The sequence below is a fragment of the Dendropsophus ebraccatus genome, chromosome 11 (assembly GCF_027789765.1).
Source record: "Dendropsophus ebraccatus isolate aDenEbr1 chromosome 11, aDenEbr1.pat, whole genome shotgun sequence".
Taxonomy (NCBI): domain Eukaryota; kingdom Metazoa; phylum Chordata; class Amphibia; order Anura; family Hylidae; genus Dendropsophus; species Dendropsophus ebraccatus.
Genome location: NC_091464.1, coordinates 95,937,010 through 95,958,437, shown reverse-complemented (window position 1 = coordinate 95,958,437; position 21,428 = coordinate 95,937,010). Strand labels below are relative to the sequence as shown.

Here is a 21,428-nt window from a genome sequence, read left to right as displayed (position 1 = left end):
GTTCTGGAGGACCCTCGCTCTTAAAGTATTTGAGTTTGCTGTTCTTGTCAGGTGGGGAATGGTTAGAACCTAATGCAAAAATAGATTTAGAAAAGGGGAAAAGAGAGCGTGAGTTGACCGTTGGTACCGGGGATTGGTGTTACCCGGCCGGGTCGGCATTGGAGGGCCTGTCCGGAGTTGGGAAGGGGAACCCCCTCTGTGTTCGTCTTGTGTTTTTTTTTTTTTTTTTGTCTGTTTTAGCTGTTTGGGCTGTTGCAGTTTTTGTTCTTTTTTAGGGTGAGGAATACTCTAAAAGGGCATGAAGTCTTGTGGAAAACGAGATGTAAGCCGTATGAGATGCCCTAAGACTTAATAAGTGAGCACTAATTATTATTTTGTATCGGAATAGAGAGATCGGGGGAGTAGTAATAGGGCTGAGGGTGTCATTATATATGTACCCAAAGGCTATGTGAAACCTTGCCTCTCTGTGATGTGACTAAACATGCACAATAGTAAAGGTTGGGAAGTAGCGGTAGGATATGGAGCTTACTTGAAGTGAGTTGTAATCCTCCGCAAAACCTAAAAAACCGCTATTTTTAGTGCTCTAAGGTTAGTAGGGATATTAGTGTTGTGTTTTTTTTTTTTTTTGTTTATTTATTAATTTACTTATTTCTATTTTTTTGTTTTATTGTGTTACTGAGTAGTGGGGGTCCTCCATTTTCGACGAGGGGGGCGCTCCACTGGTGGTTCGGTTGTGGACGCCATCCTGGGGCCAATGGCCAGCTTATATCTTGGCCTCTAAATTCATGCTAGTATGAACAATAATATAAAAAAAAAAAAAAAAAATAAGGGGGGTCCTACCAGAGCGGCCTGCAGTGTGCTGATTTGTAATAGAGGAAAAGATATCTGACATAGACATAGAATAACGTTTTGTTTAACCTAAAAGTTAATATGATATTACTGGCCTGTGCCCTTGACCCATTTTATGCAAGAATTCTATTGTTTGTGACTAGCTTGGGTATATGTTTTTTTTGCCAAGTTAAGCCTATCCTACCAACAGGTTCTACTAAATTATGTACTTAATTTGCTTGGATTTGTTTTTTAAGGAAAAAAAAAATCTTAAATAAAGAAATAAAAAAAAAAAAAAAAGGTCCTGCAGCCTGGCTATAAGCTGGTTATTAAATTTCAAAAATATAAAAAAATATAAACAAAAAAAAAAAACAGTCCTGAATTTCATGCTGACTGACCCATGAGTCATTGGAAATTCCTGGTGGTTTGTGCCTGCTCCTTAGCCTTGATTGATAGATCTACCCCTAAACGCAAAAGGAAAAGAACTATCAATCAAGGCCGATCCCAGAGTGAACCCACCAAGAACTGCCCTGATGAAGTTATGAGTTATGAGGAAGAATGACGGTGATGACAAGATTCCTTTAAGTCCTGCTAGGGACACCTCAAATATTTACACTCTTTGTCTATGTTCACACAATGCCGCAACAACGGCCGTTGTTTGGCACTCAAAAACAACGGCTGCTGTTGGGCTGAAAATTGCATTAATTTCAATGCACAATGGCTAGAAATTGACATGTTGATTATTTCCACGGCCATACCTTGACAACGACTATTGTTAAGTACACTGTGTGAACAACGGCCGATGTTTGCATTGACGAGAACGGATGTTGTTTTAATTGCAAACAATGGTCGTTCATGTCATAAAAAATATATTGTGTGAACATACAGTAGCCTTAAGGTGAGGTTCATATAAACCCTGCCCCTTCTGTGGTCTGTTTGGAGGACTGTCTTACCAAAGGACCTTTTGAAAGTATGTATGTACAAGGATATCTGTTTCCATGTAGCAAATGCCTTACGTTTATTTACTTACTCTATAAAAGATTTCAGCTATTAAAAATATATTGATTCCCAAAAAAAAAAAAAAAAAAAAAAAAAAAAAAAAAAATAACCGGCAGCCGTTTAGGGAGAAGCTGTGGATGAACTACCGGTATAATACAGCTCTATATCCATAACTACCGGTATAATACAGCTCTATATCCATAACTACCAGTATAATACAGGTCTATATCCATAACTACCGGTATAATACAGGTCTATATCCATAACTACCGGTATAATACAGGTCTATATCCATAACTACCAGTATAATACAGGTCTATATCCATAACTACCAGTATAATACAGGTCTATATCCATAACTACCAGTATAATACAGGTCTATATCCATAACTACCGGTATAATACAGGTCTATAACTACCGGTATAATACAGGTCTATATCCATAACTACCGGTATAATACAGGTCTATATCCATAACTACCGGTATAACACAGGTCTATAACTACCGGTATAATACAGGTCTATATCCATAACTACCAGTATAATACAGGTCTATATCCATAACTACCGGTATAACACAGGTCTATAACTACCGGTATAATACAGGTCTATATCCATAACTACCGGTATAACACAGGTCTATAACTACCGATATAATACAGGTCTATATCCATAACTACCGGTATAATACAGGTTTATATCCATAACTACCGGTATAATTCTGCTCTATATCCATAACTACCGGTATAATACAGCTCTATATCCATAACTACCGATATAATACAGGTCTATATCCAAAACTACCGGTATAATACAGGTCTATATCCATAACTACCAGTATAATACAGCTCTATATCCATAACTACCGGTATAATACAGCTCTATATCCATAACTACCGGTATAATACAGGTCTATATTGGTTTGTTGGTTTTTGTTTGTCCACCCGTCTCTTAATGATTGACCACAAGTTCTCATCGGGATTAAAGTGACTGCACCACCAGGCCTAGGCTGAAGCACTGGAGGCGGCCGACCCTCCCCCAGTGGGAAGAAACCCCAGCCCCTCCATGACGTGACTCCATTAGAATCAATGGAACCCTATCATAGAGGGGCAGGGGTTTCCTCCCACTGAGGGTGGGTCGGCCCGCCTCCAGTGCTTCAGCCTAGGCCTGGTGGTGAAGTCACTTTAAGATCTGGGGAGTTTCCAGGCCATGGACCCAAAATCTCTATGTTTTGTTCCCTGAGCCATTTAGTTATCACCTTTGCTTTATGGCAAGGTGCTCCATCATGCTGGAAAAGGCATTGTTGATCGCCAAACTGCTCTTGGACGGTTGGGAGACGTTGCTCTTGGAGGACATTCTGGTCCCATTCTTTATTCCAGCCTCCTTTTTAAAGTGTCCAGTGGTGTCATTCTTACTTAATCATGACAGATTGATCTCCAGCCCTGTCCTCATCAACACCCACACCTGTGTTAATGGAGCAATCACTGAAACGATGTTAGCTGGTCCCTGGTAAGGCAGGGCTGCAATGATGTTGAAATGTGTTTTGGGGGATAAAGTTCATTTTCTAGGCAAAAATCGGCTTTGCAAGTAATTGCTGTTAAGCTGATAACTCTTTATAACATTCTGGAGTATATGCAAATTGTCATTTTAAAAATTGGAGCAGTAGACTTTGTAAAAATTAATATTTGTATTATTCTCAAAACTTCTGGCCATGACTGTATACAAGTCTGTGATTTTTGTCAGTTTTATACAACATCATGTCTGACTCGCAAAAGCTTACACTCACATATACTCAGTTGGCCTCTAAAAAGGTATCGCCTGATTTCTTCTCTATTCTACTGATTTTGATGGCTAACACGGTACAACAATACTATACTGTATACTGGAGATCACAGACACTAGGTATCTAATCTCTATGATACACTTCGTACACGAGTGTATCCGGACCGTTCAGGTAAGGTATGGGCTGACATCCCAGAGGAGGGATTGTTTATCCAGGGCCCCGGAGGCCATAAATCACAGCAGGAGGAGAAGTGCGGACAGTGAGGGATGAGCAGCCGCTTCTCTCCTGACAGCTTGAAGACAACGTCCATAGAGGATGAGGAGGAGAGCACAGAGCCGCTAATGTACCGCCAGCTGCCCCTAACTGAGCCCAGGATCAGGACCACCGCAGAGCGTATATACAGAGGGGTACACTGGTGTCAGCCGCCACTCACTGAACACAGAATCAGGACCACCGGGGCAAGAAGGGCAGAGCCCCCCCCCCAACACAATTCTATCCCTGACCCAACAGAGGGCATATAGAGGGGCACAGGAGGAGGCAGTGTGCCAGCTGCTCTGGTGCCAGCGGGCTCTATCGCCTGTGCAGGAGGACAGCGGGGGCACCCAGCAGGTGACAGATGTGTGGGCACATGACATCTCCCCCTCCCATGTGATGGTATTAACCCTTTTTGAGCTATTACTGCTCTGGGGAGATCTCTATATACCTCAGCCCCATATATCTATACAATGGGGGCAGGAATCCAGATATACAGAACAGTCTGCAACAAATCTGCTGTGTGTGAACACTGCTTAAAGAAGCCTCCAACCCCACAGAGCACAGCGTATAGGTAACAGCCCCCTGCAGCACCATCTGTAGGGGGTACAGTGACTGGCACATGGCAGTCACCCCCCATTGTCTATAGACAGTCACCATCTGTAGGGGGGTACAGTGACTGGCACATACCAGTCACCCCCCACCCTCTCTATAGACCAGTGCTTCTCAAACTTTTTCTATTGGAGCCTCACCTAATAGACTAAATAGTGCCTGGGCCTCACCAGACTGACCAAGAAGATGCTGGGCCTCACCATCTGTGATAGAAGTCCATGCAAAGATAAAAAAAGCTATTGCTCAGTCTACCCTTCATTTGTCTCCTAACCTTTGTATAACATTAAATAAGCACAAAATGAGTCACTAATGTTCCTTAAACAGAGATTGTTGAATTTAGGGAAAGAACTGTGCAGCTTATAGTCACTTTTGTTAATACTGACTCCTCAGCTGCGCCTCACCAACAACTAGGGGGCGCCTCACAGTTTGAGAAGCACTGCTATAGACAGTCACTATCTGTATGGGGTACAGTGACTGGCACATGGCAGTCACCCCCCACCCTCTCTATATACAGTCACTATCTGTATGGGGTACAGTGACTGGCACATGGCAGTCACCCCCCACCCTCTCTATAGACAGTCACTATCTGTATGGGGTGCACTGACTGGCACATGGCAGTCACCCCCCACCCTCTCTATAGACAGTCACTATCTGTATGGGGTGCACTGACTGGCACATGGCAGTAACCCCCACCCTCTCTATATACAGTCACTATCTGTATGGGGTACAGTGACTGGCACATGGCAGTCACCCCCCACCCTCTCTATAGACAGTCACTATCTGTATGGGGTGCACTGACTGGCACATGGCAGTCACCCCCCACCCTCTCTATAGACAGTCACTATCTGTATGGGGTGCACTGACTGGCACATGGCAGTAACCCCCACCCTCTCTATATACAGTCACTATCTGTATGGGGTACAGTGACTGGCACATGGCAGTCACCCCCCACCCTCTCTATAGACAGTCACTATCTGTATGGGGTGCACTGACTGGCACATGGCAGTAACCCCCACCCTCTCTATATACAGTCACTATCTGTATGGGGTGCACTGACTGGCACATGGCAGTCACCCCCCACCCTCTCTATATACAGTCACTATCTGTATGGGGTGCACTGACTGGCACATGGCAGTCACCCCCCACCCTCTCTATAGACAGTCACTATCTGTATGGGGTGCACTGACTGGCACATGGCAGTCACCCCCCACCCTCTCTATAGACAGTCACCATCTGCAGGGGGTACAGTGACTGGCACATAGTCACCCCCCACCCTCTCTATAGACAGTCACCATCTGCAGGGGGTACAGTGACTGGCACATAGTGACTGTCTATAGAGAGGGTGGGGGTGACTATGTGCCAGTCACTGTACCCCCTGCAGATGGTGACTGTCTATAGAGAGGGTGGGGGGTAACTATGTGCCAGTCACTGTACCCCCTGCAGATGGTGACTGTCTATACAGAATGTGGGGGGTTACTGCCATGTGCGCGTCACTGCACCCCATACAGATGGTGACTGTATATAGAGAGGGTGGGGGGTGACTATGTGCCAGTCACTGTACCCCTGCAGATGGTGACTGTCTATAGAGAGGGTGGGGAGTAACTGCTATGTGCCAGTCACTGTACCCCATACAGATGGTGACTGTATATAGAGGACAGGGGGTGACTGCTATATGCCAGTCACTGCACCCCATACAGATAGTGACTGTCTATAGAGAGGGTGGGGGGTGACTATCTGTATGGGGTGCAATGACTGGCATATAGCAGTCACCCCCTGTCCTCCATATACAGTCACCATCTGTATGGGGTACAGTGACTGGCACATAGCAGTTACCCCCCACCCTCTCTATAGACAGTCACCATCTGCAGGGGGTACAGTGACTGGCACATGGCAGTCACCCCCCCCCCCGTTCTCTATAGGCAGTCACCCCCCCCCCGTTCTCTATAGACAGTCACCATCTGCAGGGGGTACAGTGACTGGCACATAGTCACCCCCCACCCTCTCTATAGACAGTCACTATGTGCCAGTCACTGTACCCCCTGCAGATGGTGACTTGTCTATAGAGAACGGGGGGTGACTGCCATGTGCCATTCACTGCACCCCATACAGATGGTGACTGTATATAGAGAGGGTGGGGGGTGACTGCTATGTGCCAGTCACTGCACCCCATACAGGTAGTGACTGTCTATAGAGAGGGTGGGGGTGACTATGTGCCAGTCACTGTACCCCCCTACAGATGGTGACTGTATATAGAGGACAGGGGGTGACTGCTATATGCCAGTCACTGCACCCCATACAGATAGTGACTGTCTATAGAGAGGGTGGGGGGTGACTATCTGTATGGGGTGCAGTGACTGGCACATAGCAGTCACCCCCTGTCCTCTATACACAGTCACCATCTGTAGGGGGGTACAGTGACTGGCACATAGCAGTCACCCCCTGTCCTCTATATACAGTCACCATCTGTAGGGGGGTACAGTGACTGGCACATAGCAGTCACCCCCTGTCCTCTATATACAGTCACCATCCGTAGGGGGGGCACAGTGCCTGGCACATAGCAGCCACCCCCTTTTCTCTCTATAGACAGTCACCATACATAGACAGTCTGATAACCCAGAAAATGATAGATGAGGAAGGGTCATCAGTCACATGACGTCACATACACGACAGCTCAGTGATCCCCCCCCTCGTACATTATCTCCATCGCTCCCCTCCCCTGTCGGCTGGATCATTAATGGACTCTGATTACACGGATAATTACGATACTAATGACAGGTGGCCGCCCAGGCCTCATGCAGGATTGGCACCAAGCCAGGAACATGGATCCCAAGAGCCGACCATGGCGGCAACCGAGAGAGATAGTGGGGGCCAATCCATAGGTATATGAGCCCCAGTACAGCCAGCCACACCACTCCTTGCCCCTGGCCTCCGCCCGGGCCCCCAGCCTCGCCCCCGACAGCCCGGGCCCCCAGCCTCGCCCCCGACAGCCCAGGCCCCCGGCCTCACCCTCGACAGCCCCGGCCCCCGTCCTCACCCTTGACTAGTGTTGCACGATGCACCGAAATATCGATACTACTATCGATATTGCGGGCGGCAAAACAGTTCGATACCAGGATTTCCTGGTATCGAAACTTAATGTTAAACTGTGCTATTATGCAGTTTAGAATAAAGTATAGCGCAGAGAGCACGGCCGGCGGCCATCTGAGCGCCGGCCGTGTTCTCTGTGTGCTGCCCCCTGCTCCCACCTGTCACCTCCTCAGCGCGCACCCTCTTCCCCCGTCGGCGCCAAATTCAAATAGCCGGCACATAGCTATTGCTTGTGCCGGCTATGTAACTATATAGATGCCGCTGTCACACTGACAGCGACATTACCCCCCTCCTGAGCCCGCTCCATATACAGCGGGGGTCGGCTGCTAATGACTGCGGGCAGAGCAGGGTCACGGGCTGAAGAGGGAGAGCAGCGCGTCCTGGAGAGGAGAAGGCTGGAGGAGGGGGAGGCAGGAGGAGATGCGGCCACTACATCTGCACGGGACTATGAGGTGGTGTGAGGAGGCGGGAGGCCGGGGCCGGCAGGAGACTCCGGAGCAGACATTAACAATGTGTGTGTGTGTGTGTGTGTGTGTGTGTGGGGGGGGGGGGGGGGGGGGGGGGTGTTACAGTCAGCCTGACTCTGACTAGGGAGGGGGGCTGTAACCTGCAGATTACAGACAAATCCAGGTCACCCTGCTGGGTCAGTGGTCAGCATGCCCTGACACCAGCCCCCATCATCCCCCCTGCTGGCTGGTGTGTGTTATATGGCTACAGCCCCCATCATCCCCCCTGCTGGCTGGTGTGTGTTATATGGCTACAGCCCCCATCATCCCCCCTGCTGGCTGGTGTGTGTTATATGGCTACAGCCCCCATCATCCCCCCTGCTGGCTGGTGTGTGTTATATGGCTACAGCCCCATCATCCCCCCTGCTGGCTGGTGTGTGTTATATGGCTACAGCCCCATCATCCCCCCTGCTGGCTGGTGTGTGTTATATGGCTACAACCCCCATCATCCCCCCTGCTGGCTGGTGTGTTATATGGCTACAGCCCCCATCATCCCCCCTGCTGGCTGGTGTGTGTTATATGGCTACAGCCCCCATCATCCCCCCTGCTGGCTGGTGTGTGTTATATGGCTACAGCCCCATCATCCCCCCTGCTGGCTGGTGTGTGTTATATGGCTACAGCCCCATCATCCCCCCTGCTGGCTGGTGTGTGTTATATGGCTACAGCCCCCATCATCCCCCCTGCTGGCTGGTGTGTGTTATATGGCTACAGCCCCCATCATCCCCCCTGCTGGCTGGTGTGTGTTATATGACTACAACCCCCATCATCCCCCCTGCTGGCTGGTGTGTGTTATATGGCTACAGCCCCCATCATCCCCCCTGCTGGCTGGTGTGTGTTATATGGCTACAGCCCCCATCATCCCCCCTGCTGGCTGGTGTGTGTTATATGGCTACAGCCCCCATCATCCCCCCTGCTGGCTGGTGTGTTATATGGCTACAGCCCCCATCATCCCCCCTGCTGGCTGGTGTGTGTTATATGGCTACAACCCCCATCACCCCCCCTGCTGGCTGGTGTGTGTTATATGGCTACAACCCCCATCACCCCCCCCTGCTGGCTGGTGTGTTATATGGCTACAGCCCCCATCATCCCCCCTGCTGGCTGGTGTGTTATATGACTACAGCCCCCATCATCCCCCCTGCTGGCTGGTGTGTGTTATATGGCTACAACCCCCATCACCCCCCCTGCTGGCTGGTGTGTGTTATATGGCTACAACCCCCATCACCCCCCCCTGCTGGCTGGTGTGTTATATGGCTACAGCCCCCATCATCCCCCCTGCTGGCTGGTGTGTTATATGGCTACAGCCCCCATCATCCCCCCTGCTGGCTGGTGTGTTATATGGCTACAGCCCCCATCATCCCCCCTGCTGGCTGGTGTGTTATATGGCTACAGCCCCCATCATCCCCCCTGCTGGCTGGTGTGTGTTACATGACTATAACCCCCATCATCCCCCCTGCTGGCTGGTGTGTGTTACATGACTACAACCCCCATCCTCCCCCCTGATAGCTGGTGTGTGTTACATGACTATAACCCCCATCATCCCCCTTGCTGGCGGTTGTGTGTTACATGACTACAACCCCCATCCTCCCCCCTGATAGCTGGTGTGTGTTACATGACTACAACCCCCATCCTCCCCCCCTGATAGCTGGTGTGTGTTACATGACTACAACCCCCATCCTTCCCCCTGATAGCAGGTGTGTTACATGACTACAACCCCCATCCTCCCCAATAGCAGTTGTGTGTTACATGACTACAACCCCCATCCTCCCCGATAGCAGGTGTGTGTTACATTACTACAACCCCCATCCCCCGATAGCAGTTGTGTGTTACATGACTACAACCCCCATCCTCCCCGATAGCAGTTGTGTGTTACATGACTACTACAACCACCATCCTCCCCCCCTGATAGCGGTTGTGTGTTACATGACTACAACCCCCATCCTCCCCCCTGATAGCAGGTGTGTGTTACATGACTACAACCCCCATCCTCCCCCTGATAGCAGGTGTGTGTTACATGATTACAACCCCCATCCTCCCCCGATAGCTGGTGTGTGTTACATGACTACAACCCCCATCCTCCCCCTGATAGCAGGTGTGTGTGTTACATGACTACAACCCCCATCCTCCCCCCCTGATAGCAGGTGTGTTACATGACTACAACCCCCATACTCCCCGATAGCAGTTGTGTGTTACATGACTACAACCCCCATCCTCCCCGATAGCAGGTGTGTGTTACATGACTACAACCCCCATCCTCCCCGATAGCAGGTGTGTGTTACATGACTACAACCCCCATCCCCCGATAGCAGGTGTGTGTTACATGACTACAACCCCCATCCCCCGATAGCAGTTGTGTGTTACATGACTACTTCCTCCATCACCCCCCCTGATATCTGAAGTGTGTGTTACATGACTACAACCCCCATCCCTGGCAGCTGAAGTGTTATTGTCCATACTACCTGTCACCTTCCTGATCAAGCACGGTAAACCGAGCAAGCGCAGAAACCACCCAGTTCAGTACCACATAAAAACATGGTACAAAATAAAACTACAGATCGCGGCGCAAAAAATGGCCCCTCACCCCCAGTCAGACAGGCGGAGATAAAAAAAAAAAAAAGTGAGGCAGAGTTGGGCAAGTTTTTATTTATTTTAAATAATGGGGACTTTATTTTTAAAGTAATAAAATTAGGAGAACATAAATTGGTTTGTACTGACCTGAACCTGGGGGTGGGGGGGTGTCATTTCTATTCTTGTGTTTTTTTTGTTTTTGTTTCTTAAATATAATTTATTAAGTATCGAATTGGTATCGAGCATTGAAAAAAAAAAAAGCTGGTATTGGTATCGATCTCAAAATTCTGGTATCGTGACATCACTACCCTCGACAGCCCAGGCCCCCGTCCTCGCCCCCGACAGCCCAGGCCCCGCCCGAACAGCCCGGGCCCCCGTCCTCACCCTTGACAGCCCAGGCCCCCGTCCTCGCCCCCGACAGCCCAGGCCCCCATCCTCGCCCACGACAGCCCAGGCCCCCGTCCTCACCCTCGACAGCCCAGGCCCCCGTCCTCGCCCCCGACAGCCCAGGCCCCCATCCTCACCCTCGACAGCCCAGGCCCCCATCCTCGCCCACGACAGCCCGGGCCCCCGTCCTCACCCTCGACAGCCCAGGCCCCCGTCCTCGCCCTCGACAGCCCAGGCCCCCGTCCTCGCCCCCGACAGCCCAGGCCCCCGTCCTCGCCCCCGACAGCCCAGGCCCCCGTCCTCGCCCACAACAGCCTGGGCCCCTGAGCCCTGGTCTCTCTCAGTGTCAGTCTCTACTTCACTTTCCAGATTCAGAGAGTGGAGGAGCCAGGAAATACAGGAGGCGTATACAGTATATATGTACACCATGTGCTGTAATACTGCTGCTGTGGTGGCGATACGGGGGGAGGGGTGAACTGTGAGATTATGAGGATTAGGACTGAAAAACAAGGGTAAGGACAAGTATATCACAGATCATGACGTCTGAGAAACCACAAGGAGCCATAGTCATCCTGATCCTGACCAACAGGTCCGGGGAGTCTTCCGAGGGGGGGGGGGGGGGGGTGACACGCTTCTTCCTGTACATTATACATCGCATGTAACACCCCACCTGCAGGGATCATTCTGCTGGATTATACTCCAGAGCTACACTCACTATTCTGCTGTCACATCCATTATATCTCATCTTCCAGAGCTGCACTCACTATTCTGCCGATACATCCATCATGTCTCATCTTCCAGAGCTGCACTCACTATTCTGCTGGTGGGGTCACTGTGTACATACATTACATTACTGATCCTAAGTTATATCCTGTCTCATCCTCCAGAGCTGCACTCACTATTCTGCTGGTGGGGTCACTGTGTACATACATTACTGATCCTGAGTTATATCCTGTCTCATCCTCCAGAGCTGCACTCACTATTCTGATGGTGGGGTCACTGTGTACATACATTACTGATCCTGAGTTAAATCCTGTCTCATCCTCCAGAGCTGCACTCACTATTCTGATGGTGGGGTCACTGTGTACATACATTACTGATCCTGAGTTATATCCTGTCTCATCCTCCAGAGCTGCACTCACTATTCTGATGGTGGGGTCACTGTGTACATACATTACTGATCCTGAGTTATATCCTGTCTCATCCTCCAGAGCTGCACTCACTATTCTGATGGTGGGGTCACTGTGTACATACATTACTGATCCAGAGTTAAATCCTGTCTCATCCTCCAGAGCTGCACTCACTATTTTCCTGGTACATTATGCTCTGGTCACATACACAGCGGTTAGTGTGTATTGATCTGGTATTATATGAGCCCCTTGGGCCTATATTAACCCTTCAAAAGACCCTCATTGTCTCTCAGCCTTCAGCCCCCCTAACCAGTGATGGGTGTAATACTCTAGATATTAGGAGTCAGACATAAACCTGAGTATAAAACAAGCAATGATGGAGGGGGGCAGACACTGGATACAATGATGGAGGGGGGGGGCAGACACTGGATACAATGATGGAGGGGGGGCAGACACTGGATACAATGATGGAGGGGGGGGGGGGGCAGACACTGGATACAATGATGAAGGGGGGCAGACACTGGATACAATGATGGAGGGGGGGGGCAGACACTGGATACAATGATGGAGGGGGGCAGACACTGGATACAATGATGGAGGGGGGGGGGCAGACACTGGATACAATGATGGAGGGGGGCAGACACTGGATACAATGATGGAGGGGGGCAGACACTGGATACAATGATGGAGGGGGGGGGGCAGACACTGGATACAATGATGGAGGGGGGCAGACACTGGATACAATGATGGGGGGGGGGGGGCAGACACTGGATACAATGATGGAGGGGGGGGGCAGACACTGGATACAATGATGGAGGGGGGGGCAGACACTGGATACAATGATGGAGGGGGGGCAGACACTGGATACAATGATGGAGGGGGGGCAGACACTGGATACAATGATGGAGGGGGGCAGACACTGGATACAATGATGGGGGGGGGGCAGACACTGGATACAATGATGGAGGGGGGGCAGACACTGGATACAATGATGGAGGGGGGGGGCAGACACTGGATACAATGATGGGGGTAGGGGGGGCAGACACTGGATACAATGATGGGGGTAGGGGGGGCAGACACTGGATACAATGATGGGGGTAGGGGGGGCAGACACTGGATACAATGATGGGGGTGGGGGGGGCAGACACTGGATACAATGATGGAGGGGGGGGCAGACACTGGATACAATGATGGAGGGGGGCAGACACTGGATACAATGATGGGGGTGGGGGGGGCAGACACTGGATACAATGATGGAGGGGGGCAGACACTGGATACAATGATGGGGGTGGGGGGGCAGACACTGGATACAATGATGGAGGGGGGCAGACACTGGATACAATGATGGGGGTGGGGGGGCAGACACTGGATACAATGATGGAGGGGGGCAGACACTGGATACAATGATGGGGGTGGGGGGGCAGACACTGGATACAATGATGGAGGGGGGCAGACACTGGATACAATGATGGGGGTGGGGGGGCAGACACTGGATACAATGATGGGGGGTGGGGGGGCAGACACTGGATACAATAATGGAGGGGCAGACACTGGATACAATGATGGAGGGGGGGCAGACACTGGATACAATAATGGAGGGGGGCAGACACTGGATACAATGATGGGGGTGGGGGGGCAGACACTGGATACAATGATGGAGGGGGGGGCAGACACTGGATACAATGATGGAGGGGGGCAGACACTGGATACAATGATGGGGGTGGGGGGGCAGACACTGGATACAATGATGGAGGGGGGCAGACACTGGATACAATGATGGGGGGTGGGGGGGCAGACACTGGATACAATAATGGAGGGGCAGACACTGGATACAATGATGGAGGGGGGGCAGACACTGGATACAATGATGGGGGGTGGGGGGGCAGACACTGGATACAATGATGGAGGGGGGCAGACACTGGATACAATGATGGAGGGGGGGCAGACACTGGATACAATGATGGGGGGGGCAGACACTGGATACAATGATGGAGGGGGGGCAGACACTGGATACAATGATGGAGGGGGGGGGCAGACACTGGATACAGTGATGGGGGGGGGGCAGACACTGGATACAATGATGGAGGGGGGGGGCAGACACTGGATACAATGATGGAGGGGGGGGGCAGATACTGGATACAATGATGGAGGGGGGCAGACACTGGATACAATGATGGAGGGGGGGGGCAGACACTGGATACAATGATGGAGGGGGGGCAGACACTGGATACAATGATGAAGGGGGGCAGACACTGGATACAATGATGGGGGGGGCAGACACTGGATACAATGATGGAGGGGGGGGGGGCAGACACTGGATACAATGATGGAGGGGGGGGGCAGACACTGGATACAATGATGAAGGGGGGCAGACACTGGATACAATGATGGGGGGGGCAGACACTGGATACAATGATGGGGGGGCAGACACTGGATACAATGATGGAGGGGGGCAGACACTGGATACAATGATGGGGGGGCAGACACTGGATACAATGATGGAGGGGGGCAGACACTGGATACAATGATGGAGGGGGGGGCAGACACTGGATACAATGATGGAGGGGGGCAGACACTGGATACAATGATGGGGGGTGGGGGGGGGCAGACACTGGATACAATGATGGAGGGGGGGGGGGCAGACACTGGATACAATGATGGAGGGGGGCAGACACTGGATCCCTGCAGCACTTTACTGTGGCCCCTCACTCAGAGATTTCCTTGTTAGAGCCAGAAACCCCCAACAACATGCTAGGGAGCCCCTCATGGTAGTAATAGGTTAGTGATATGTAGGTAAACTGTGTGACCGTAGGGTTGTACAAAACAGTTAGTATGCCCCGTGGGGTTCTAGATGACATGATAGTACTTAATATACCCAGGGGGTTCTGGATTATAGGAGAGCAGATGGTATAACCTGTGGGGTTCTAGATAATATGGTAGTTGGTAGTATGCCCTGGGGGTTCTAGATAATATGGAAGTAGATAGTATGGCCCAGGGTCTAGATAATATGGTAGTAGGTAGTATGGCCCATGGTCTAGATAATATGGTAGTGGGTAGTATGGCCCAGGGTCTAGATAATATGGTAGTAGGTAGTATGGCCCAGGGTCTAGATAATATGGTAGTAGGAAGTATGCCCTGGAGGACTAGATAATATGGTAGTGGGTAGTATGGCCCAGGGTCTAGATAATATGGTAGTAGGAAGTATGCCCTGGAGGACTAGATAATATGGTAGTGGGTAGTATGGCCCAGGGTCTAGATAATATGGTAGCAGTTAGTATGGCCCAGGGTCTAGATAATATGGTAGCAGTTAGTATGGCCCAGGGTCTAGATAATATGGTAGCAGTTAGTATGGCCCAGGGTCTAGATAATATGGTAACAGTTAGTATGGCTCAGGGTCTAAATCAGGGACAGCTAAAGCTTTGGTTGTCCAGGCATTATGGGAATTGTAGTTTTGCAACAGCTGGAGGGCCATCCCTGATCTAGAGTATATAGTAGCAGTTAGTATGTCCTGGGGGTTCTAGATTACATTCCAACAGTCTGCATGCTCCTGCAGTTCTAGATTAGACGACATCTGTCAGCATGTTCCTATAGTTCTAGATTATATAACATCAGTCGGAGGGACATGTGGTTCTACATTATATGACCGCAGTTGCTGTGCTTTTGTGGTTCTAGATTATATGACAGAAGTCAGGCTGCTCTTGTGATTCTAGATCACAGGTATCAAACCTGCGGACCCCCAGATGTTGCAAAACAAAAATTCACATAATGTCAGGACGTCCAAAGCCAAAAACAGCTGGATCAGACAACTGTGTATAATAGATATACCCCATGTGCCCGGCTGTATAGTGGCACAGCTATGGCTCCTCTCCCTGATGTATAATAGATATACCCCATGTGCCCGGCTGTATAGTGGCACAGCGATGGCTCCTCTCCCTGATGTATAATAGATATACCCCATGTGCCCGGCTGTATAGTGGCACAGCTATGTCTCCTCTCCCTGATGTATAATAGATATACCCCATGTGCCCGGCTGTATAGTGGCACAGCGATGGCTCCTCTCCCTGATGTATAATAGATATACCCCATGTGCCCGGCTGTATAGTGGCACAGCGATGGCTCCTCTCCCTGATGTATAATAGATATACCCCATGTGCCCGGCTGTATAGTGGCACAGCTATGGCTCCTCTCCCTGATGTATAATACAGATATACCCCATGTGCCCGGCTGTATAGTGGCACAGCTATGGCTCCTCTCCCTGATGTATAATAGATATACCCCATGTGCCCGGCTGTATAGTGGCACAGCTATGGCTCCTCTCCCTGATGTATAATACAGATATACCCCATGTGCCCGGCTGTATAGTGGCACAGCTATGTCTCCTCTCCCTGATGTATAATAGATATACCCCATGTGCCCGGCTGTATAGTGGCACAGCTATGTCTCCTCTCCCTGATGTATAATAGATATACCCCATGTGCCTGGCTGTATAGTGGCACAGCTATGTCTCCTCTCCCTGATGTATAATAGATATACCCCATGTGCCCGGCTGTATAGTGGCACAGCTATGGCTCCTCTCCCTGATGTATAACAGATATACCCCATGTGCCCGGCTGTATAGTGGCACAGCTATGGCTCCTCTCCCTGATGTATAATATAGATATACCCCATGTGCCCGGCTGTATAGTGGCACAGCTATGGCTCCTCTCCCTGATGTATAATATATATACCCCATGTGCCCGGCTGTATAGTGGCACAGCGATGGCTCCTCTCCCTGATGTATAATAGATATACCCCATGTGCCCGGCTGTATAGTGGCACAGCGATGGCTCCTCTCCCTGATGTATAATAGATATACCCCATGTGCCCGGCTGTATAGTGGCACAGCGATGGCTCCTCTCCCTGATGTATAATAGATATACCCCATGTGCCCGGCTGTATAGTGGCACAGCGATGGCTCCTCTCCCTGATGTATAATAGATATACCCCATGTGCCCGGCTGTATAGTGGCACAGCGATGGCTCCTCTCCCTGATGTATAATAGATATACCCCATGTGCCCGGCTGTATAGTGGCACAGCGATGGCTCCTCTCCCTGATGTATAATAGATATACCCCATGTGCCCGGCTGTATAGTGGCACAGCTATGGCTCCTCTCCCTGATGTATAATAGATATACCCCATGTGCCCGGCTGTATAGTGGCACAGCGATGGCTCCTCTCCCTGATGTATAATAGATATACCCCATGTGCCCGGCTGTATAGTGGCAAAGCTATGGCTCCTCTCCCTGATGTATAACAGATATACCCCATGTGCCCGGCTGTATAGTGGCACAGCGATGGCTCCTCTCCCTGATGTATAATAGATATACCCCATGTGCCCGGCTGTATAGTGGCACAGCGATGGCTCCTCTCCCTGATGTATAATAGATATACCCCATGTGCCCGGCTGTATAGTGGCACAGCTATGGCTCCTCTCCCTGATGTATAACAGATATACCCCATGTGCCCAGCTGTATAGTGGCACAGCTATGGCTCCTCTCCCTGATGTATAATAGATATACCCCATGTGCCCGGCTGTATAGTGGCACAGCTATGGCTCCTCTCCCTGATGTATAATAGATATACCCCATGTGCCCAGCTGTATAGTGGCACAGCGATGGCTCCTCTCCCTGATGTATAATAGATATACCCCATGTGCCCACCTGTATAGTGGCACAGCTATGGATCCTCTCCTGATGTATAATAGATATACCCCATGTGCCCGGCTGTATATTGGCACAGCTATGGCTCCTCTCCCTGATGTATAATACAGATATACCCCATGTGCCCGGCTGTATAGTGGCACAGCTATGTCTCCTCTCCCTGATGTATAATAGATATACCCCATGTGCCCGGCTGTATAGTGGCACAGCTATGGCTCCTCTCCCTGATGTATAATACAGATATACCCCATGTGCCCGGCTGTATAGTGGCACAGCTATGGCTCCTCTCCCTGATGTATAATACAGATATACCCCATGTGCCCGGCTGTATAGTGGCACAGCTATGTCTCCTCTCCCTGATGTATAATAGATATACCCCATGTGCCCGGCTGTATAGTGGCACAGCTATGGCTCCTCTCCCTGATGTATAATACAGATATACCCCATGTGCCCGGCTGTATAGTGGCACAGCTATGGCTCCTCTCCCTGATGTATAATACAGATATACCCCATGTGCCCGGCTGTATAGTGGCATAGCTATGGCTCCTCTCCCTGATGTATAATAGATATACCCCATGTGCCCGGCTGTATAGTGGCACAGCTATGGCTCCTCTCCCTGATGTATAATACAGATATACCCCATGTGCCCGGCTGTATAGTGGCACAGCTATGTCTCCTCTCCCTGATGTATAATACAGATATACCCCATGTGCCCGGCTGTATAGTGGCACAGCTATGTCTCCTCTCCCTGATGTATAATAGATATACCCCATGTGCCCGGCTGTATAGTGGCACAGCTATGTCTCCTCTCCCTGATGTATAATAGATATACCCCATGTGCGGGGGCAGATGCCGCTCCTACCTGTGGCGGTGCTGGTCGTGGCCCAGGCCATGGATCAGAAAGCCGCCTGTGTTCTTGTCGCCCTTGTCAGCGTCGATGTGAGGGATGAGAACGTCCTCCAGGCCCAGGTCGAAGCGCTTGTGCTTGGAGGAGTCGGGCAGGAAGAAGAAGGCCCCGAAGCAGAGGGTGATGAAGGCACTGAGGATGAGGAGCAGGATGAACTTCTCAGACAGCCTCAGGGTGGCGCGGTGGTGAGGGATGGAGGAGGTGCCCAGGCTGAGGGGGGGTATCCTGCGCCCAGATAGGGGGAGTAGAGCCGGGGTGGTCATGTCTGTTGCAGCCGTCAACAGCGGGTATCAGGTGATGCCAAATGTACAATGCATTGAGGGAGAGTCCTGCGGGGGCTGTCAGAGGTCCTGTCACACCTGATGGGAAAGTCAGTCCAAGTGATGCCCGCCGAACCTGGCAGTGCCCAGTGACAGGTGCCCACTCAGTGACAGGTGTTGTATATATCCAATGCCAGCTGTGCCCATACAGGTGTCCCAGGTAATCGATGCCAGCTGTGCCTTCTTACAGGTGTCCCAGGTAACCAATGCCAGCTGTGCCCATACAGGTGTCCCAGGTAACTGATGCCAGCTGTGCCCTCTTACAGGTGTCCCAGGTAACTGATGCCAGCTGTGCCTTCTTACAGGTGTCCCAGGTAACTGATGCCAGCTGTGCCCTCTTACAGGTGTCCCAGGTAACTGATGCCAGCTGTGCCCTCTTACAGGTGTCCCAGGTAACTGATGCCAGCTGTGCCTTCTTACAGGTGTCCCAGGTAACTGATGCCAGCTGTGCCCTCTTACAGGTGTCCCAGGTAACTGATGCCAGCTGTGCCTTCTTACAGGTGTCCCAGGTAACTGATGCCAGCTGTGCCCTCTTACAGGTGTCCCAGGTAACTGATGCCAGCTGTGCCCTCTTACAGGTGTCCCAGGTAACTGATGCCAGCTGTGCCTTCTTACAGGTGTCCCAGGTAACTGATGCCAGCTGTGCCCTCTTACAGGTGTCCCAGGTAACTGATGCCAGCTGTGCCCTCTTACAGGTGTCCCAGGTATCCAATGCCAGCTGTATCCAGTATGCAGTGCCAGCTGTGCCGCCTCACTGGTAGATAAGTCCACAATACAGTGCCAGGTAACTGATACCAGCTGTGCCCCTTCACTCCCGGGTACCCCAAATAACCAGCACCAGCAGCGCCCCTCAGAGCTGGACCTCCCGGTATCCGGTACAGCAGCGCCCCTCAGTGCTGGACCTCCCGGTATCCGGTACAGCAGCGCCCCTCAGTGCTGCACCTCCCGGTATCCGGTACAGCAGCGCCCCTCAGTGCTGGACCTCCCGGTATCCGGTACAGCAGCGCCCCTCAGTGCTGCCCCTCCCGGTATCCGGTGCCCCGGGCACGGCCTGTAATGGCTCCCGGCTGAGGTAACGAGGGTCGGTTCCCGGCGGGACGGGATATGGCTGTATAAACACCGAGGACGGAGGGCCCCGGAGTGTCAGTCAGTCTCCCGCTCTTGGCTCAGACCTCGGCCGGCGTCTCCCCGCGGCTCCTCCTCTGTCTCATACGTTAATCGGTCCTTTCGCCATCTTGGCCTGGCAGGCGGAGCGAGGAGGGGCTGCCATGGAGACGCCGAGTCCCGAGCAGCCAATCACAGCCTCCTAAACCTGCGGTGGACGAGAGTGGACAGCTACGTCACATCCGGCGTGTGTGGTCAGGTGGGGTGCTGCGTGTTCCGCGGCCGCCATCTTTGACCCGGGCAGGGTCTGTATCACACCTCGTATCTGATAGTAGCGGTGTCATGCTACTCCGGTAGGAAGTATCACACGATAGCATTAGATACAGGGGCTTAGCATATTTTGACACAAATGACAGGCTTAGATACAATGGCTCAGAAGCCAGCGGCTTCACAGACAGGATCACACGTAATAAACTCAGAAACAGTGTCTCAGCAACATGATTAGATACAGTATCACACGTGGCAGGATTAGATACAACACCTCATCACACTGTATCACACCAAATAGGATTAGATACAATGGCTTTTTAGAGGATCTATTAGCAGGGTACACGTGTCTGCCCGGCTGCTATGTCACTATGGGGCCCCAACTGTCTGTCACCTCCCCGTTCCCGTGCTAGTAATCCGGTAAGACCGTTTGAGGCGTTCCCGTCCCCGTATCACACATAGTATCTCGTTCAGCGACTCAGCAGACAGTATCACATGTGATAGGATTAGATACAGTGACCAGGATTAGATACAGTGACCAGAAGTGTGTATCACATATCATAGGATTAGATACAGTGATCAGAAGTGTGTATCACATATCATAGGATTAGATACAGTGATCAGAAGTGTGTATCACATATCATAGGATTAGATACAGTGATCAGAAGTGTGTATCACATATCATAGGATTAGATACAACTAACAGAAGTGTAAATCACATATCATAGGATTAGATACAGTGACCTGAAGTGTCACACACATAGCGGAGCGCTCACACTGACTGCACTTTGTCACACACACATAGCGGAGCGCTCACACTGACTGCACTTTATCACACACATAGTAGAGCGCTCACACTGACTGCACTTTCTCACACACATAGCGGAGCGCTCACACTGACTGCACTTTGTCACACACACATAGCGGACAATCGCACTGACTGCACTTTGTCACACACACATAGTGGAGCGCTCACACTGA

At 51.0% G+C, this 21,428-nt stretch overlaps 1 protein-coding gene across 2 annotated transcripts in view; it reads right to left on the bottom strand.

Annotated features, from left to right (window-relative positions):
* The window catches only part of MAN1A2 (mannosidase alpha class 1A member 2), a 44,908-nt gene extending 24,519 nt beyond the window's left edge, over nt 1-20,389 (bottom strand). Inside the window, exon 1 of one of the 2 annotated variants that reach the window (XM_069944841.1) lies at nt 18,712-20,389. In XM_069944841.1, coding sequence (XP_069800942.1) covers nt 18,712-19,019 — 308 coding nt within the window. In that variant the 5' untranslated portion in view covers nt 19,020-20,389. The remainder of the gene's footprint in view (nt 1-18,711) is intronic. The other variant, XM_069944842.1, reaches the window with a different exon arrangement.
* Nucleotides 20,390-21,428: the final 1,039 nt, after the last annotated feature.